The sequence below is a fragment of the Pagrus pagrus genome, assembly GCF_965226575.1.
Source record: "Pagrus pagrus genome assembly, chromosome: 6".
Lineage (NCBI taxonomy): Eukaryota > Metazoa > Chordata > Actinopteri > Spariformes > Sparidae > Pagrus > Pagrus pagrus.
In genome coordinates, this window is record NC_140190.1 from 29,474,238 (window position 1) to 29,496,153 (window position 21,916).

At 39.9% G+C, this 21,916-nt stretch overlaps 1 protein-coding gene across 2 annotated transcripts in view; it reads left to right on the top strand.

Annotated features, from left to right (window-relative positions):
* Positions 1 to 21,916, top strand: part of LOC311258640 (BMP/retinoic acid-inducible neural-specific protein 3-like) — a 56,872-nt gene that overhangs the window by 21,441 nt on the left and 13,515 nt on the right. For both annotated transcript variants that reach the window (XM_084355111.1, XM_084355112.1), the window contains exons 3-6: positions 1,399 to 1,589; positions 3,582 to 3,766; positions 20,608 to 20,713; positions 21,162 to 21,398. In XM_084355111.1, the coding sequence (XP_084211237.1) occupies positions 1,399 to 1,589; positions 3,582 to 3,766; positions 20,608 to 20,713; positions 21,162 to 21,398 (719 nt within the window). The remainder of the gene's footprint in view (positions 1 to 1,398; positions 1,590 to 3,581; positions 3,767 to 20,607; positions 20,714 to 21,161; positions 21,399 to 21,916) is intronic.

A 21,916-nucleotide genomic window follows, 5' to 3' on the forward strand; every position in this document is an offset into this window, starting at 1 on the left:
GGTAGCAATTGTGGAGTATAATATATAACACTTAATATCTTATATTCTTGGACAGTTGTCACTCAAATGTGAATAATAAAGGAGGGACTAATAAAGGAATTCTGAATTCTGATTCTGAACTCATCCACCTAAAAGGTCAGCATGTTAACTTAGCCTGGGTCGAAGTTGTCGCAAGCAGGATGCTGGAACTTGGGCCTGGTTCTTGAGAAGTTGTAGCATTTATTCCCCCACAAACAGCATAAACTGTACATACACTGCACTGCTACCATCACAGCATGACTCCCAACGTCATACTCTCTCTCTCTCACTGTCTAGCACGCACACTCACTAAAGGTACCCAACTCACTGAGCTACTTGTATATCACATTTTGATTTGAAGATCTTCGACAATGACCCAATGCTTAGGCATAGTGGGCTACCGGTCTTGCCGGAGGTGTAGTATTAATGTAAAATATGGAGATCGAAATGTATGTTGTGTTGCGGCCATCCTTTGACAAAACACGGTGTATTTTTACATGTAAATCTCACCTTTTGCAGCTTAACACAGCATACAAAATTCAAACTCAAATGCATGTCAAATTGTGTCTGTGTTCTTCTTCCCATTAGACAAGTCATCCACCTACCCAACAGTGATCGAAAGGTCTTCAATTTCTCCCCTCCTATGAACCATGTTTTTTTATCAGCTGTATTTGAAAAGCCCTAATCTATGCATCAAGCAGCAGCACTCAGTCTGCACTTGGTAGATAAAGGCAGCTGGCATGCTCCGAGGCCAGACTGAATATCAAACGACTTTAGATGAAGCCCGTTCCCTCCAAGAGAGGCCCTGAAAGCAGCAAGACTCCATCCATGATTATAGCCCGTCCAGCGCCTCAAAAAGTGACTCGAGATGAGAAAAGATTGCGCTATTATTTAAAATCGGTGGAAAAACACAATGTTTTTCACTATGGTGCAAAGCAATTCTCCGAGCCGGAGGTAGAAACAGCATGAGACCATTCATCTTTTAAAGAGTGGCACATAAGATTCACTTAGAGGTCGTGCTGACATCATATTTTATGCCTGGCAAGGAACAGATCTGGGTATGAGCCTCCTCATGTGGGGCAAGCTGTGTTCTGTCCACTTTAAAATCACAACAAAGGGCTGCGTTTTCTTTCTTTTCAAGAACTGAAAACAAGTGTTCAGACCAACTTAGTGGATTTGGTGTTTGAATTGTGTTTCCAATGAAAATGTCTCATAACAGATTCCAGATCCCTGTCACTTCTGACAATGATAGATCCAAACAGGGAACTTACAGTGTATGAGTTTATATGTAGCTTTCGTCTGACAAATGTGCCTGCATGCAGCATTCATATGTTGTTTGTCCTTTGCTTCCATTGAGTTTGTGTTTGTGTGACATTGCAGGGAGTTTGGCCGCTGGAAGGTGAACAGCCTGGCCCTGGAGAGACAAGAGAACAATGGCTTTTCCTTGCCGCTGGACCCAGAGTTCCTCCAGACCATTAGGCAGCTGGGCAGGAGGCCCAGTCTCGGCGCCATCACTGACAACATTATCAGAAAATACGGAACCCATTTCCTGCTTTCTGCTACACTGGGAGGTAAATAAAGTAGATGGGCAGGGGTTTACTTTGATTTTATTAATGTACATTAACACAATAAAAAGGTGAGGCTTTGGGCATCCAGAATGAACATGTGGCCTTTTTCCACTGCAGGAAATCTACCAGGTATCTTTTTACAACCTCAGGAAGTTTTATCATGTTTTCATCTTGAGGAACTAGAGTCTGAATTTAGTAGTGAGTCAAAGAAAATGTAACTATTCTGTATTTGCTTTTTTTTCAAAAGCTCACTAGATCTTTTCTAATTTGAAGACATCTTAAAGTCTTGTTCCCAAAATCCATACAAACAAAACATCATGCAGCAATAAATTACAAAGAACTGCGAGATGAATCTGCAATAAAAATATTTTTTTAATGAGTTTTCACACTGTTAACAAAAGTCCAAAAGTTCAAATATGTTGTGGTACTGTATGTGACCTATTTGCCATCTTTATTCAGAAAGTCTACAGTACATGCATGCAAGACATGCATATTACGTATTATTGCTTGACCACGGAGCCCTTCACGTACAAAAATGACTCTAGAGGAGTAGGTAGAGCATCGTAATTTTAAGCTGAAGGCCACTGATCAAGCTGCCATTTCTGACAAGTTGGGAGTGATGATGTGTTGGCTGGAATCCCAAGTAGAAATGGGATGAAGGGAATTTGATTTTTATATTCTGAATGTAGTTCCTGCGGCTCATGTTCCTAGAACTACTTTGGTGGAAAAAGGCTGTTGTATAATTCCAACAACAGTGTCCTAAATTTGCCAGCCCCTTCTTTCTCTGCTTGTCCATCATTGTTGCTGTTGACCATCAGTTGTCAAACACAGGTGAATTTCATCCTGCAGTTAAACATAATTGAAGTGCTATACCGTTGCTTCTCCTACTCACACCACTACATATAAAAAAATATTGTCTCAGCTGTGACTGAGGGGCTGTTTGTGGTTTTTCCAGCTCATATTCTCCAATTCGACATGTAAAATCTGTATTTGGAGTTGTCTGACAAACATGTCAGTGGATCCCGTGTTTCCATAACAATAGATGTAAGTTAGCCAGGGTACTGTAATGCTCAGCAAAGCTCCCGTGGCTATCTGCTGCACAATCTCCTCCCAGCTCCTCTGCTGGCTCTTTTCATCTCATATCTCTTGTGCATAAACTCAAACAGTCTCAATGAATACCAGCGGTATTTAGAAAAGATCGGGGAGACAATCTTGCACATGATGTGTTGCAAACAAAAAGAAAGAGGTATCACAGCTGAAGCATGGCCTAAAACAGCCTTGGTATTACCTTTGGCTAGTGTTAAGGAACAGGGTAGTATTCATCTGAGCAGTTTTAAAGTGGTTTTATTTTCATTTAAAGGATAATCTAAAGTGTTTCCAATGGTTTCCTTATTTCAATCCTCTTCTTTCATAGAAAAAGTGTCTATACTGTGCTATTCTTATGACTTATGAAAAAATGTCATCTTTTTTTTCTCTGGTTGTTAACAGATAGTCAAGACTTGCTAATAGACAAAATGAGTTGTTAAAGCTGTTTTTTCACACTGCTGTAGAGATGTGTTAACCTTTATCTACCCCCAGCGGTACTGTATTATACTGTTAGTTCTACTGTAATTTCTCTACAAATTAAGACCACATTCCCCATGAAACCCAACACTGTTAGGAAAGATTTTTCCATCGATCTTTCACTCTTTCCTCTAGTCAATACACCATCCTCTGAAAGCTTCGGCCCTGTTTGTATTGAAAGACTGGCTTCATAAAGCATCTCAATTTGTCAATTACACTGTAAGCTGCAGACTTATCACCACATTTGACACCAAGGTATTAAATTAGCAGAGGCAGTTATGTTTTTTTTGTTCTGAATTGTTTTTATTTTTAAAGGTGATTATATGCAGATGAAATGTGTTCATGGGTCAATATTTACCCATAATGTGAGTGTGTGTTCAGGATGAGTCATTAGCGAATTTTGTGTGCATGTCTGCGTGTGTGTATTCACAGGGGAAGAGTCATTAATGATCTTTGTGGACAAGCGGAAGTTGAGTCGGACGTCTGAAGTGACTGAATCCAATGGCACAGCTGTGACTCTGGAAGCTCTGCACCAGCTGGCTGCCTCCTACTTTATTGACAGAGAGAGCACCCTGCACAAGCTGCACCACATCCAGATCGCCTCCACTGCCATCAAGGTAACGCCCACTGCTCTCTGGGCTTTTGTCAAACACAATAGCAATGAAAAAAACAAGCAGATAGACAGGTTCAATTTGCGCCTATTGTTGGATTTTTATTTTTTTTTTTCATGTATTATTGCAACAATTTCAATGAGGACACGGTTCAAATTAGATTTTGTTTCAGTGGGTAAATGTAATTATTGTATTTTGAAAATATGGCAAGTGGTCTTGATTAGCTCCCTCGCTAAAAAATTAATGAAATCATGGCCAGTATGGAGCGTTTGAATGGAAACCCTACAATCAGCAGGTTTAGCTCAATTTTAATGAGGATAGCTGCTATTGCCAGCCAATCAGGGTTCATTTTTTTTCTACTGTCTCTGTGGAATTACTCTCCAAATTAATTCAGTATGTACCCTTTTTTTTTGCCTTGCAAACATTACAAACATTTAGTGACCTACATAACAAGAGTATGTATCAAAACAATACGATGATAACAGAATATTCTGGGATCATTACCATGAAATATTGGCTCATATTTCAAGTCTTACTGAACGCGATGACATCCACAAAGTTAGTTTGTTATTTAGAAACTTTGTTTATTGTTCTGAGAGATGCTATTGAAGCCCCTTGGACAACACACAAAGATCTATTAAATTTTCTTTTCGTTTTTTGTGCAGTACGGTAGGTGCGAAAGGTTTTGTATAATAAATACAAAATTCTTGCTGTGCAACGGCTGTTTGTGTTTTTTTTTAAGATATTAATAGTGCATGTGCTCCCCTCTGGGCATAAGTATTGGAACAAATTAAGACACTCTACAGTGGTCAGTACTTGCCAAGTACTTACCACTTACTACCAATTACTGTACGCAGCTTACGACCCATCAATAGGCCCTCGGTGGGATACTCTGGCCCACTTCAATTGCAGAATATCATTATGCTGCAGAATATTAAAGCACATTTTAAAAGACATAAAGGAACTTCAGTCCTTGGCTGACAAAATTAGAAGCACATTTACAGGCCGGACCCTCTGTATAGACTGATAAACTTAAGCTACCTTTTCCATTTTTAATTAATGAACCCTTCATAGTGAATGCACTTTAAGACCTCACCTAATGTTGTTGCCAAGAACCCAGTGGCAGCTATTTCATAGGTTACCTCCGGATATTTCAATTGTAGAACTTCTCCAAATAAATACTTTGATGGTGCATTAAGAGAAAATTATCCAGAGAGAATGCCTTTGGTGAGGAAACCTCTCTATTACTTCTCTTTTCTCAATTTTCTTCTCATCATAAATCTGTTGATGATGAGAAAATGTGTCATCAAAAAACTTTTTAAATTAAGGAACTCCTTCCCACCTCTGTTTCCACTCTTTATGCCAAGTTCAGCTAACTTGCTGCCAGTGGTACCTTTATTTACTGTAAAAACATCGAGCCTTCAAATGTAACTCAGCACAAAAGCAAATATGGATATTTCACAAAATGTTAAACTAGTCCTGGAGACAGTTAATCAAGTAGAGGTATATCTATTAGTTAAAATGTATTTACTGTATATATTTCTTTATGTTCAAGTGATGTCAAGTACATGACACCGTGCACTGATTCTGTTTTTCATTTACCTCTCTTGAAGTACTTTTGTGAGCTGCAGAGGGTTTTGTCTAAAGATGTCTCTTCATTGTGTCCAAATAAAACTTCTTGTCACTTGTTAATGCCTTCTGGGAACACACCTATAAGTGCTTTCTTTCTCTTGGAGATCTACAGGATGGCCACATTTGTCGGTGTGTTCCAAAACCATTACAGATCACTGTTTCAAAATTGTGTTCTTATCTGCCACTGATTAAGTCTTGGTTTAGTTCAGGCACAAAAACTAATAACAACTGTAAGGGACCTTCATCATCATTGTTCCAATAATAATCACTTGGTAATTATTATGGAATGACTGCCATTATGGTTAAAAGAAACCAGCATAGACTGTCGGAGACAAACAGTGGTCTCCCAAGTTTAAGTTTAGTGTTTTGTTGAGTCATCTATGCACCTTGACCTCCACCCTCTGTGGACTACTTCCCTTTGTTTTCCACAAATATGAGTCATAATTCATATGGTGTCTAGAGGGCTTTGTCACTTGAATGTAAACATATCCATGTTGTTTTAAAGCTTCTCTTCCCTCCATTCTGGTGTGGTGCAGCTAGTTCGTAAGCCAAGTATTATGTTGAATGTTGAGGACTGAGATATGTCAGTGACAAATCTTTCCTTAAAAGTGTGTTTTTTACGATGACATTAGGTAATGTTGAGTGAGCTGTCATCGCCAGTCTGAGCTGCAGCATTACTGCATTAATTAACAGCATTAATGATATTTTAATGTCATTTTTGCATTTTGGCACTTGAAGTTCTTTAATGTGGTGAAGCATTATTTATACGAAACAGGAAATATGCAGTCAAAAAATGGAAATAAATCTTGCAGTGCCCTTGGCCTGTCCTGCGGCACCCCAGGGTGCCATGTCACACACTTTGTTCATGTTGTCAAGACTTTATGAAATTTAAATATTCTTTTTATGGAAAAGAAACAGAATCTATATGCAAAAGACTGACTGATCTAGTTGACAGTCTTTATGTAGACGATTGATTAAAAATTATACATTTCTTCTTGCTAATCTTACAATGTATTCATTTTATATGCTGCTTTGATTTGATCGGAGAAAACATGCACACATGCTCAGTGAGCGAATGACAGCTCAAGCAAGAGAAGAGATGAAGTCAGCAGTATTGTTTACATCCCTCCTTGTTCTTTCATGTGTGTATTCACAGGCTCATATATGGAGCAGTGTGCTATGAATATCAAGATATGCTTATGATGTAAATATCACCTTGCATCCTTTACTGCTTAATACCTTCGGGGTGTGTTCATTCATCACTCTGTCAGTTCTTATCAAGAAAAATGAATCGAATCGGCCGAGTTTGCCCTTCGCACCACAGACTGAATTCCCCGGGCCTTCTGAGGAATCTGTTTCCTCACGTGGCTTTAACGTGTTTACACGCTCGTCGTAAACAACACAATGAAGTCATGCAGTGTGGGTAATATCAGCAACCTGCAAAAACCCTCATCTGAGACAATGTCAGCTTCCTCATTCTGTTTGACTTGTGTGTCTTCTGTGGTTACACCTGCCTCTGCAGTGGTGGTTCTGTGACTGGATGTACCACACCCAGACACATCTGATACGGAGAATAGATCCCCTTTTATTATTTTAGCTGTGTTTAAACCTGTGGTACGACCCATTTATTTGTTGTTGTTTTACTGCTGCGTCTGGTAAAATTGAAATTGAAAGAATGCTGACATTTCCTGAAGTGCGCATATATTTAGGTATTTATTTGCTGTATTCACAACATGTAGGGCTGAGGTAAGATGAGATGACATGACATAGTATCCGACAGAGAACAGAATGAGGCTACAATGATGATAAAATACCTTTGAAACATGAGCGCTCTATCTTTACCTTCAGAACATCACTTCCTCAGCAATCAGGCTCGGTGTCATCATGTGAACGTGTGTACGTATTGTAGTGTGAAAACCAAAACATCAGCCCCCCTTTTCCAATTTTGCCTACTTATAAGAAACTATTCTAAGTCTTTAGGTTCATCTAAAGTAAAATTACAAAATTATTGTTAGTGATGATATAGCCCAGCCCATTCTCCCGTTGAAACTACATTTAAAAAACGTCTGTGGTTGCAGGTGAAAAGATGTTGAATGGCTCTCAAATTAAAGTTTTTTCACTGACTATTTGGAGATGTTGATTAAATGTTCACATTGAGTATATTGCACTGGGTGATCACGATGTGGTGTCTTCGTCAAGCTACAAAATCACTATTATTATGAAAAATGTCTGTAGTTCAAATCCTGCACTTGAGACATTTTATAATTTCACTGCAGGGGTCAAGAATCTAACCACCAACCTTATGACTGGTGGATGACTACTCTACCTTCTGAACCATAACCACCCCTTGTAGTTTGGTGGCATCAAGCCTCATATTTATTTCTTCAGCTTGTGCACCTCACCCCACATGTTCATGTTTGGAAAGGTCAGAGCTGTAACGCCTAAGTACTATATGCATGTGCTGTAAAGCAGTAAGCACAATGTTTTATTTTACATGAATCTATAGAACTGTTCCCATTACAATGTCTGATAAGCTTCTCTGTGGCAGCTCATGGCCTTAGGGGCTCATAGTTCCATATTAATTACATCTTAAATGTGTTGAAATCATGTCTGTGTGTTGTTTATCACATTTCGACTACCAGTGCAATATGACTTAGGAGATATAACTTCACACTAATAAATATTGTCTCTCTTTCAATATCAACTGAACAAACTAGCTTGTGTTTTGTTACACATTGATGTTGTAACTGCATTTCAGCCAGTCGAAAAGAGGGTGGAAAGACATCTTGAACGTTCTGACTAGATATCATCCAGTTTTCAACCAGAAATCAGTTCTTAAATCCCAGTTAGTGCTGACCGGCATGTATCAGCATTTGGTCCATTGAATGTCAGCACACTGTGAAAGCATCCGCAATTTGACGGAGCTGAGGCTGATGCATTCCAAGCTTGTTTTCTGTGACCAACAGACCATATGACAGTTATATAAAACAGAAAACAAAAAATATTCTCACATTGAAAGAGCTAGAGCCAACATGTCTGGTATTGTCTGCCTTTTACCAAATTCATTGATTGAAAAATATTTCTACCCATCAAAAATAAACCCCTGATTTCATGCTAAGCTCACAAAAGGCTGGTTTTACTTGCCCATGTGTTGCTAACCATGCTGACCATGTTGTGCAAAAGACCTCTTTGGTAAGATTTTATACAGGGCTGCTTTGTTGTTCAGGCTGTAAATAAAATGGGAAAAACTAAGAAAAGGTGACCACACGTTTTAAAATGCCCTTCTATGATCAGATTGTCAATTTCCCAAGTTACATTTGGGGTTTGAGCGAAGAAGAATAAGATGAAGACTCTTAACTGACATACAATCATACTCATATCTGACCCACAGGAATGCTCATTCACCATACATGTAGTATAATATACTGTGACATAAACTCTCAGTCTCCTTAACATGTACATGCCCAGATTGTTATAGTTATCAGTCTGTTGGGAAGGGCGGTGTCTTATATTATATTATATCAGAAAGAAAACAAGCCTTCAGCACTGGAGGAGAGAACTCCGCTAGAAAAGCAGACATCATGGTCTATTTCCTCCATTCTGACTGTGTAGCTGCAGCTACAAAACTAAATTGCTTGCCTTTTTCTGTGCCGCAGCCCATTTTTCATTGACTTGTCCTTAGTGATGCCCCACTATACAGTCCATCAGAGATAAAACTGTACATTCTCTAAAGTGAATTGGCAAGTGGACGTTGAGCTGATTTGGCAGCCACCACTGAACCAAAGTGCTGCTAAAAACCCCTCTGATTGAGATGAATAGAGAAGGAGCCCTCTGGGGTACATTTGTTTGTGAGGCGTTTTCAAGTGACTGATGTAAAATATTCACAGCATCAGCAGCCTTTAATTCTGAACATGGGTCTTTTTTTACCTCACCCCAATGAAGACGAATGCCAAAACAAGGCTGCCTTTAAGAAGAGCACTGGTCCCCTGGTTTCAAGAGATAACATATTTTAAATGGTGGAAATGCCTGGCCTGGAGGACTGAGCACAGCAGCACTGGAAAATAATCAAAGACGGGAAAAATGAGATAGGAGTGTGGAAAAAATGGCTTTGCTGTTATGTAGTGTGATGAATCAGCTCTTCCATTTCAGTAATTTCCTTTGAGAGTCTCTGTCATTTGTCAAACATTTTGTGGTATAAGTTAAGGTGTCATATTGCGACTGAGCAGACGAGACGAGAACGAGACAGACCAGCCTTATTTAGCAGGCCTTTTTAGCCCGGGATCAAAGTGCGGCAGGTACACAGGAAATGCTGCATCAATCAATGTGCTTAGCTTTTATTTGGGGCCCAGCTCCTATGTATTGAAGATTCATTAAACTAAAGTTGGGAGGAGAATATCATTGACAGGGAGGAGAAGTGATAAGGAATGTTTGACCCAATTTGCTGTGCGGAGCCTTGAGTGTTCAGTCAGTCATGCGGCGTTACGCTTCATTTGTCGGAGTAGGAGAGAACACAAGTAAGATTCGAGCTAGAGAAATCAGATAATGGCTGCTGAGGAACGGTTTGCAGGGAACACAGCTGCCTGAGTTTGGGGGCAGTTTTGATGGCCGGATAAACAAAACAAAACCAAATAAAAAACAAAGCACTTTGTTATCACAAGCATGGATGAATAATTCATTAGGGGCAGATCTTCATTATTCAAAAGGAACATAAATGTTCTTCTTTTGTCTTTTCACAGTGTTTTCAACCCCTTTAACCTTTACAAGATCTATAGGTTTCTTTCCTGACAGGGGAAGAGGCGTTAGATAGATAATTGTAATAGCTGGAATCAGCCGATCACAGACCATTGATTATTATTAAATGTACTTGTTAGTAATGAGTGACGTAATAAACACACCATTAAAATGTTGAGTTAATAAACAGATATATGTATTTTTTCTTGATTTCAAGAAGTAGGTTTGAACCAAAACTATTAGAATTATTAAGCTTTTTGCTCCCCTAGACAAACACACTGCAGAACTCTGCTGCTCACTGGCTACTAACTGCTAACAGCTAGCTAACTCTCCTGCTGATTTCAATACATATTTTGCAGTGACCTCTTAGTTTAACCAGTGCAGCATAGTTGTGAGGTCGTGCTAGGAAGCTTGGACTGAGGGGATAGATGGTCTTCATATGTTTCATAGGGCTTGTAGCCAGACATGACACTAACTATTCTTCTATCAAGCAAAAGAACAATGGGATACCCTTAGTCTCAAGCCCTGCAGAAAGCTATGGCATTTTAGTGGTGCATCATCTGATCGGCAACTCTGATCAGCCTTTATAGAATCCACTGATCAAACTATTGAGAACAAACCCAGCTGGCAAATTGTATAGGTCCACACAGGAACAACATCAGCTAGTCTAAGCACAGTCTTGGTCATAAAGTACAGCTGAAGCCTGTACCAATAAGAGCGTGGATAGTTCTGGACTGAGTCTAGCAAAGTCTTAGCCAAGTCTGATCCAAGAGATACAGCTCAAGGTCAGCAACACCGCCCAAGTCCAACAACACGCAAGTACACCACACATGCAGTATGGCCCATTGTTAGTGCTTGAATCTTTCATTTCTAGATGTGGGCCTCATACATCATGCCCAACGTGGCCCGAGCTGGGTCATCCAGTACTCGGCCATGTGTCTTACTACAGCCTTGATTACATCACTCAAGTCTGACTGTGTATGCAATATGTCCCACATCATACCCATATGTGGCCCAAGAGTACACTGCTAGCTTGGAATCAGTAATGATCGGTGGGCACACAGTTGGATAACCTTAAACCTTTAAACTTCATGGAGGATGGCTCCTGGCTATAGACTCATATCTGAGGTCCAGTGTCAAGATTTTTAAGAATTTCACTTTATCCAGCTATTTCTCTTTAATCTTCTCTCTTGGCCCCCTTTCAAGTGACTTTCTGTAAAAGGAAATAGCTTAGTTTCTTTCAAAGAGACTCTGTGACTCAGTGAACATAACACCACATACAGTATTATATGCCACTTTCCCTACCAAAGGTTCCCCTCCGCTCCCCTGTGGCTTGAAGCCGCTTTTTTTCCCTTTTTTTTTTTGAGGGCATGCAATAATCTCATTCTGATGCTATTTTCCTCCTTCTCCCCTTTTTCTTGCTCATAGTTTATAAGCTTATCCCTTCGTGGTTGACATTAGAGTGTAAGCCAGTGCAACAAAGTGGTCTTAAAATGTGCATTGAAATCCTCAAAGACTGAATAAACAGGCATAAACGTATCCCAGATGCAAATGTGGATTTTCACATCTTCTACGGCGTGGTGATTAAGCGAGTGACAATTCTTGAAGGTGCAGTGAATGAGGCAATTTTGAAATGAGAGATGATTTTCATGAAACATTAATGCCATCTCGTAGTTTTTTTCCAGAAAGCAGAGTGCAGCCATTTAAAGTCCATTGTTGCTCAATGTGACAACACAAGCCCCACTAAGTGACATTTTATGCTGTTTTTGTGGAATTATTCATATGAGGGATTCACAGCGGTGATGAATCTTCATCAGTAAAATGCTCTCACCTAACTGGTCTTACAATAATATTAAAGCCTTACATTTTTAAATAATGGATGTGCCCCAGAGCCATCGCTATCAGTGGACCATGTTAACAGGCTAAGTGCTGCGTTGCCCTGCAGAGGCCCCACACCAATAACACAGAGGCTATCATCAATCTAAATACTGTGCAAGACAGGCCATAATCTGATTTAGATAATACAGGTATTTTATTAGCCAACTTGTGGCGTAATTTCATTTCATTGTGTTCTTTTAATTCAATTTATTAGCTCTAAATATTCATTTACAGCTTCTGAGTGAGATCAGGCATAGTGGGGACTTTCTGCTTAGTCTTAGTTCTTCTTTTTATGATTCATTTTACAGAGCTGATTGATGAACATTTCTTTATGTATGTTCTTGTTTTTCACTATCCTGCTTTCTTTATTTGCTGTGTCATCTCCTTGCAACAACTCTACTATTTCACGTTTCCGTGGCAAATACAACATGATTGAACTTGAGAGGTGTGTGTTTTTGTGTGTGTGTGTGCATTACCTATCCAGTGGGAACACTGGAACCAACAATCTCTCCCCCTCCCTTGTAGAAACTGAGTAAAACTAGCAGCTGTGCAGTGTTCAATCCAGTTACAATGCCAGATTCACTGGCTCTGGCTGGCAAAGTCGAAACAACACGTCCTGAACCACCGCACTTGTGTGCTGGGTCGCTGGGAGTGGAACTGTGTCAACTTTCTAAGCAGCAATGTTTCCCTGAACGATGTCTCTGGCAGCAGGCAGAGCGGCATTTTCACAGACAGAGTGTGATGCAGAGCTAAAAAGGATGCCCTCAGGGCTCACTTGGGAATGTTTGCTTGGTGCTTGAATATACAGACTAGTGACAATTAGAGGAGAAACACGAAAAAAGGAATGGAGCAACATAACGGATTCGGATGCTTCCACACAGGGCACGAGAGCTCAGTGAATGATGTAAATCATATACGCAATGACACTCACAGTCACCAGATGTCAACTCGGGTGAGCCACTGTGGGAGAAGAAAGTCATGCATGTGTTAGATAGCGCTTTCATCATCAAAACACTAAATGAGAGAAAATCTTTGGAACTCTATTAGGGCAGTGAATGTATCCCTCCCAGGAGCACTGGAGCTGGTATAACAGCTCACGATGATCAAACACCTAACTAAGAAACTTCATAATAATTTGGCACCCATCTATAATTGACTTGCTCAGTTAACTTGCTCTCCTTTTTCCTTGATGTGGTGCAATACTTTATAGGCCTAAGCCCAGTCCGCATGGGACTCATATTACTGGGGGACCTCGTGATTTAGAAATATAACCCCCCACATCTGAATTTCGTGTGGCACATTCACACAGAATATGCAGTCTGTATTTTACTCAAATTTACTGACATTATCCACCGAATATGAAGTCAAGGCTCCGTGTAAGATCAACATTTTAGAAGCAAAGCATCTGTTCTTCAGCAGCCACATCAATAATACAGTTTAGAGTTGTTTTGCCTACTTTCTGCATGTGTTACAAGCACAAATACATGTTTGCAGCCCATTTAGATCAAGCAAAAGATGCTTTGTGGTTGTACCTGAATTTGACAACCTTTTGTTGCTCCTAACTTTCTCTGTCATTACTTTTATACATCAATATAAACTATCACACAGCTCTCAACTGAAAACAGATTTCTTTTTTTTTTTTTTTAAGTTTGACCCCAAATCAGAGATGCCGATTCACAGGGGACTAATTGACATGGTTTTGGGATTTATTTTAGTCATTTCCCGGTTTATTTTGAAAGTTCACTCTCTTTGTGTCATGTTTTGCTTTACACTTCCTGTCTTTGTCTTTTTTCCACCTTTCTCCTGTCCTGTTTTTGCACCTCGTATTTCATCTACATTGCTACTCTTGTTCTACGTGTCATCCTGGTTTGTTCTGTTGTTTTTAGGATTCTTGCTTTTAGTTGCCTGCCCTTTTATTGCTTACCTTTTGTTTTGCTTTTAATCTTTGTTTGTAAAGCTCACTTTTGGTCACTTCCAACTGCCAGCTGAGATTCTTGCATTTGGGTCCTTTTTTTGCTAAACATAACACAAATATTATCACATGACCTCCATGTTGGAAGAAAAATGGTATATAATTTGCAGTGGACCTTTTTTTGGCAGATCTGCATGGATTAAAAATCACAGAAGACCTCCACAATTAAACCCTGAATTAAAAAAAAAAGGTGGAATGCTGTGTAAAACAACAATAAAAACAGATTTAAAAAAAAAAAAATATGAAAGCCTTTACAACTAATGTTTAATTTGATGTTATAACTGATAAACTTAATTCCTTTTGTAAATACTCAATATGAATTTGATGCCTGTAATGTGAGAATTAAGTGAGAAAAACTACAGCATCTCAACTCTTTTACAATCAGGGTTGTAATACAACAGAGAAGTCCTCAGGTAACATTAGTCCCATGCAAATACGGCTGTATAGGAAGATTCTCACTGTGACTGAGCCTTTTATTACCTGCCAGCTTACAGGCTTGCTGGTTCAAGAATTCTGTGCAAGTGAGTGGCAGAAGACGGACAGATACAGCACCGGAGAAAATGACTTGGAAAAAGGAAAGAAAGCAAGAAAATGAAAAGGAAACTGAACCATGCATTAGCTTTTGTATGATCAGAATTCTGCTCCAGAATTCTTGCAATATAGCTCACGACATTGTTGTTTGTCCAGTGTAATGTATAACATTTTGATACAGTACATTTCACTAAACATCAATATCGATCCTCTATGATTGGGATTTGTCATATTGCAATAAGAAATGTATTCTTGTTGCTATAGGGATATTAATTTTAAACAGATCAGTCAGGCCTGAAGATATGTTAAAAAGGCAAACATTTTTACGGCTCTACGCGAGGAAGATGGAGGATTAATAAATTCTAAGGGAGCATTTAGATGGCAAGAAAGACATCAAAAAAGGCAGGCCTGTAGGGCAAACTGAAATTCATGCTGATAAGATAAACAAGTCACGTCCACAGCATGTGTAAGTATCACAAACTGCTTATTCTAGGAAAGCCTTTAAGTGCAATTAAATGTTCCATTAAATGCAGCTGTTCGTTATTCCAACACAGTCAGCGCAAATTATCTTGTACTCAATTATGGCACATTAATAATTCCCCCTCCAACCGATCCATGTCATTTACATATCACATTTTTGGAATCACTAGTATTTTCTTGCTTTTAGCAAACATTGCCCCATGAGGTCTCGGAAGTAGTGAAATATACAAAAAGGATTTTTTTTCTTTTTGCGGTCGATTTCTAATAGAGAAGGCTGACAGTGCACACAAGCTCTGCTCCACTGGGTTCTTTTTGCAGATGGTCTCATTGCTATGCATAGAAAAGCCATCTTTAGATTTGCATTTGGTCAATTTTCCCCTTTAAGTTGGACATCTGTCTGTGTTGGAAATTAATCTGCGAGTCCCTACGGAGCCTGTTCGGATTTTAATTAATTGTGTTAACGCATCAATAATAAAAAAGAAGAATGGAAGTCAGTTACTCTCTCCCACACTCTCTGTACCTTCTGACTGTCCTGTCTAATATGATGATATCTCATTCAAAGGACTTTATTTGAGTCAATGTAAATTGGAAAACAGTAGCTCAGATAATTATTAATTAGGGAGAGACTGAAAGAGATGCTGGGTGTAAAGAGCTCCCAGCTTCTTTTCATCCTCATGTCACTCCCTATTTAGTTTCCTTATTGACCTTGTAGTTGTCAAAAGTAGATGTCAAAAGAAAAACAACTTTTCTGCCCACAGCGGCAAAAGTCTCAGTTTACCTCCTGGCTGGAGTTGCTGTCATTAATCTGGCAAGGAAACGTTGTTACTTTTATTGGACCTTTGGGAAAATATTAAAAGAAGACACCGTCATGGTGTTTGGCAATAATTCGCGAGTGACAGCAAGGAGATGGATTTCCCTTCAGGTTGGCAGTTTATCTTTGCTGCCCGTGGAGTCTGGATATACGCATGCTCTAAATCAGGCTTTTGTCAAGGATGATTGAGCTGAGATTGTGAACAATCTAACCATGAGTTCAAAGGAGAGGAGTTGTATTGTGTGTCTGTGTATCATCGGCGCATATCTGGTGTTATGTCTTTGAGCCTCGGATAAAGTAGCATCTTTCAGATTTTTTTTTTATGCCTATCACAGACGGTATTCTGTTTTGTTGTAACTCTTGTTTCTCGCTTCCAAGTTTATACGAACACAAAGAGTTTCTTTTCATTCTCTTCATGCAGTTTGTCTTTGACATCGTGCAATCTGTAAAAGTGAAAACGATTTTTATGTTGAGGTAGTCTATTTTCTACTTGCAACATCCGTCATGGTCCTGTCATTTCAGTTTAATTTTATTTATGTTGTATGTGTTATCTGGGTTTTTGTGGTGGCTTTTGCTCTGTTTCCCTCCTGTGTTCTTGTGCTCCTCCCCAGTCTGCTTTCCCTCCACACCTGCAATGCATCTCCATCATTAGCCCAGCCCTGTTCCTAGTGTTTTTCCACTCATTACCCTCACCTGTGTTTCTCTGCCTCTGTCCACCTGCAGCTCACCCCCTTGCTAGTTTAGTTTGTATTTAAGTCCAGTGTTTAGTTCATTCTTTGTCGAGTCATCTGTTGTGTGTCCCTGATCCTGATGTTCCGTTGCGTCTGCCTGTTCCTGCCGTTGCCGTGATTCTGAATAAAACCTCTTCCGTTGTACTTCCTGCCTGTTGTCTCCTGCTGTCGGTTCCACCTTCTCTACTCCAGTGTGACAATAACCAGCTAGACTTCCAAAATAAATGTTGCTTACAAACAGCTCACAGATCATGACATATTATGACTTTAGGACTAATAACATTGTGAAAATGTCACACACAAGAACTATGAGGTTAAGTGTAGGAAAAGATCAGATTTGACTACCCACATTCAGTACTGTAACGAACGTTACCTAAGTACCATGAGGTACAGCATGTATTGCATTTCTGTATGTCATCTTACTTATTTAAAATGACTACAAAACAAATCAATCTGACTATTGGTCACGCCCTACCACCCAACCACCCTCAATTCTGATTTTTCCTCACTCTTATACTACTGTACTTCACAAAGCCTACCTATAGCATCAAACTTAGAATGGTAGAGCCACAGACCAGGCAGCTGTAATTGATGCATTGCTGGACAGGCTGGAATCTCCATACTTGAGGCATTTATTAGGAACTTTATTACCACGTTTTACTCAGTGAGTTTACTTTTCTTTGTTGCATGTTTACCACCCAGCAATTCAAGCAGCCATCAGGGTTACTTTTTGCACTCTTGCCATGGATGTTAGCCGATATTTGCTGCAGCAAAAAAGTTTTTCTTCAAGAGAGTCTCTTCTCCAAATGTTTTCATGTCATTACATGAACTCGTATGATATTAGATGCACTCAGTCTCTATTGTGAGTGGGCAAGCCTGCATGAAAACCACTGCACACACAAGTACTGAACACAGCACAGTGAGAAACAAGCCCTTGAAATGTTTTACTCTCCAACTATGGAGTGAAATGGTGCTCTGAGAGCAATCACAGGATTTGGCACGACAGGGAGCCCATGCACGGACCCAGACCACTAGTCCATGATTTAAAACGGCAAGGTCCTCCAAATGAGCATGATGGGAAACTTTCGTTCGTTGAGAGTATGAAGAGTATGATCTTGCCTGCTGCATGTGCTTGCACACAGTTATGTCTGTTAAAAACAGTTGTCTACAGTTCTACATCAGTCTGATTAATGTAGTCAGCAGAGTACGGAGTAATAGTTTCCGAAAACTGAAGCAGTCTCTATAGAAATAGCTGCTGTCTCTGTGTTTTCTATTCAGTCAACCTACATGGTATTACATCATTTAAATTTAGAATTAATATAAATATGGAATATTTGTCGGAGTTAAGCCAGCGGAGAATTAGCAGTGAGTTTTAATAGATTGCCCAACTGGTAATAGAAATAAACAGCCTGAGTGGAGCTGTGGATCAGTGATCTGTCTGAACCGCTACAAAAAGCTTCATTTGTCCCAGATAATCACTCCTTTTATTAAGAAGACAGGATCATTCTACTTGTTCATAAGTAAATACAAGCAAGCAATAAAAGGAACATTATCTAGTTGTCCACACTCTGTTAGGTTTGCTGTCATTTCGTTCTTGCTTACCAAAATGTTACATGAGCATCGGAGACTGGGTGCTTAAATTCCACTTCACCTCCAAAAAAACAGCTTTCACTATTGCTATGGCAATTTGGACTTCTGTCACAGACCAGGTGAAAGCTCAGAGTACAAATAACAGAAGCTGTTTTCATGAATTTGTTAAGCGTATTCCAAAGTTATTTTCACATGGCTCTCCAGCAGAGATACCAGGACACGGGGATGTTTACCGCACCGACTGTTTATTCAGGCACAGAACGGCTTTTTGACAATCCTTGCAAACACAAGCCGCTGCGTAACAGTCCACAGGCCTCTGCATGTACACATTTTTCATCAAATAAACTCTCACTTCTCAAATATGAGCAGGGAAGAGGCTGAACAGAGTTCCCAGTATGTGCGTAAATCGATGTGATTTTCTTCTTCTCCTACTCCTACACACTTTAACCTGTTCTGAGTCAATTAACCTGACTCAGAATAGGTGTGTAACCATGCGCCCTCTCTGCCTCCAGCTGCTGCTTCCAACACGCCCACTCATCACAGACCACTCATATGCAGATTTTCCTCCCAGTACTTTTTGTCAATTTAAGCTGTCTGACGTGACTTGGAGATAAATCTTTAAACAGGGGAATGTTTTCATTGCTAATTATGTAGGCATAGCTTTTGTGTGACAGATTGTCAGATATTCAAAAATGCCATGTTGACGCATGGCATGTGAATAAATAAGACGGTCATATCCTCTATAGACTGCCTGGTAGATGACCCCCTCTCAGCGCCGAACCAACAATTTCTGCCAACTTGTTTGGCGCCTCATTTCATGTCACTGAACCGTTTCCTAGATTGTAGAAGAGTTCTCCTGGGACAAGACAAACTCATGCTAACCAAATGTGTTTACGCTCCTCAGGCTGCAGTGATTTCATATCCTCCAGCCTTCAGTTCTCTCATGGAGACTTTACAGCTCCCAAGCAGAAACATAGTTTCCTCTGGGAAGATTGTCACATTGCTTGTGTGAACTGCACGTAAAAAACATGAAACAATCATAGTTGAAGTAATCACACCTACTGACATTATGAATCCGATGTTGTTTGTATTTCTGCTACAGCTGTGCCACAGGTGCAACACAATTACCAAATATCTAGTGTGAAATTAATCTTGCGGCCTTCTAGACTTTCCACGATTTATGAGACCAAATGGCTCAAATTGTGACAGTGAAACGAGTCATTTCACGGGCGTGCGACACTCAAAAACATGTGTGACATGTATCCACTGTTTTACAGCTGCTTCTTTCACAATGTAAGCTTATGGGAAAAAGTATTTTTGGCCCTAGTGCAGCATATGACATCATTACATAATTTGGCCATGACAAAAGTTGTATTATACACCCAAAATTCTCAGCAGTTAGAGTTGCATTGTGGGTAACATACTGTAGGCACCAACATTTGATAAGGAAAAAGAAAGTTTGGAATTATGAATATATTGTAGATCTTGATACTAGGGCGCCGCTCCAATTTTGCCCAGTGGCCACTCACAGTGTTCCCTATAAAGCACCAGTGTAAAAGAGATGTCTGTAAAACTGTTGACAGGACACTTTGAGCTTACCCTTCCTATTATTTTGATCCATGGAGGTTTTATATTTGTAAAACTGAGTAAAGCGTTTTAAAAACCTTTGATGTCACCACAATGTAAAAAGAAGTGAACCCAGAAGCTATAAAACGTTTTGGTGTGTGCACCAGGTGAACAATTCTCATTGGACTGAATGAGTTCACTAGTTTAAAATATATGCTGGAATACATTTTAAAAAAACAATAAATGTAGTTCTGCTTTGTTCATTTTAATACAGTCCCTTGTGAGTTCGACAAGTCATAGGAGTGCAGTGCTGAATCTGAGCCCTTTAAGCCCCAATTTTAAGAATGAGCCCACACTTGACAGCCATTATTTTGTTGCCAAGCCTCTCGTCACATTTGAGCCTGTGCAGCCCTGTAACAATATTACATACTTCATGTAAACCTTTGCACCAAGCAATTACATGAATCCTCAGGTGTGCGTATAATTGAATAGGATGTGCTTACACTAGCATCACAATGGATTTTAGCATGTTATGGGTGTCAGTGGGCACTGTAATGGGTAAACGCAATGTAGAGATACATTTGACAGATGACATTAGAACTTACTTAATATGCTTTATTCCAGGGGACCTTATCACAACTCAATTTCCAGCCCATAGCTCACAAAGCCATTCTCCTGTCCTGATCTGCACAATGGAGTGGCCTAAATAATGCCTAACGTATTTTGTGTTTCTCAGAAGAGCAGGTAGCAAAGGGAAAAGGTGTTTTTAATCTTATTCTGCATGACATTTAGTCATGCAGAATGACTGTTCGCCTCTTTCGTTCTTCTCCCTTTATCTTTCTCTCTCTTTGTGTATATTTAATGCCATTAGTGGGTTTCTTTCGCAGTATGGATTATTGTAATGTGCCTCTTTTTCTCCCTTTAGGTGACCGAAACAAGGACGGGCCCTCTCGGATGCAGTAACTATGACAACCTCGATTCTGTCAGCTCCGTTTTGGTTCAGAGCCCCGAAAACAAGATTCATTTGCAAGGTTGGCCATCCATAATTGAACTCCCCCAATTTCTGATGGAATTGTCACAGTGTCTGTTCTCTGGCAAGCTTATAACTGCAGCACGAGAGTGTCAGAACGAATTTAGCTTCAATCACTCTTCTTTTTTTCTTTTTTTTTTTGCTGTGCATGCTTGCAGAGTTCTGAAGTGAATCCCAGACAGTAATGATTCAGAACAAAAGTAGCAGAACTGTGCAGTAAAAATAAAACTTTAAGTGAATCTTAGCATATTGCATGTGACGCCAAGCATATGTCACTGTGGCAAAAGCAAACAAACAGAGGAAATGAGTTCTGCCTTTCAGTGATTTACAGATCTAACAAACAACTGCCATAAACACATTTTCTGCAATAACTAAAGTACTTACAGCTCCCTCTTCATTCATCCATGTGACATTCTTATGTTTTTGTTTTGTTTTTGTCCTCGCTGTAGGTCTTCAGGCCATACTGCCAGAGTACCTGAGGGCCAGGTTTGTGCAGGCAGCTCTCAGCTACATCGGCTGTAATGAGGAGGGCCAGTTTGTGTGCAGGGACAATGACTGCTGGTGCCAATGCGCCGTGGACTACCCCCAGTGTAATTGCCCCGAGGTGGATCTGAGGGCTATGGAAGCCAGTTTGCTGAAAAGCCGAGATTCCTGGAAGATGGCCAACCAAGACTTTGAGGAGTCAGGTCAGTGTTGTCTTTTTTTCCCCCCCCACCAACAGCCAATTAGACCCTATTGCTTGAGGAGCCCATGGGCACAGAAAACTAGGGACAATTGCATCCAATTCATGTAATGAGAGGAATCAGAGGAGCAATTTTTAAAGCAGCATCTTGCAGGACAACAGAGAGGATCATTGCATGCCTGTTAACTGAGATGACATAGATGTGATGGATTAGGTGCAGTCATAGCCTATAAATTTGTAAAGAAAAATGTTGACGACAAAACGGGCAATGTGCAAAACTTTTATTTTAAAGCCTTCAAAAAATAATCTAACGTTATTGACGTTATGTGAAGAAACAACAGCGTTGATGTTATGTCAAAGACATATAAGTACTGTTTTGCAGAAATATCTGATGTTAGCATGCTAAACAGCTAGCCTCTCTTGTCTTAAAATACAACTAGGGGTGTCCTGTCCCCAGCTGATGAGCCTTCTTGTTCCAGGAGTCACAGGCTGTGTCCCAATTCAGGGGCTGCATCCTTCGAA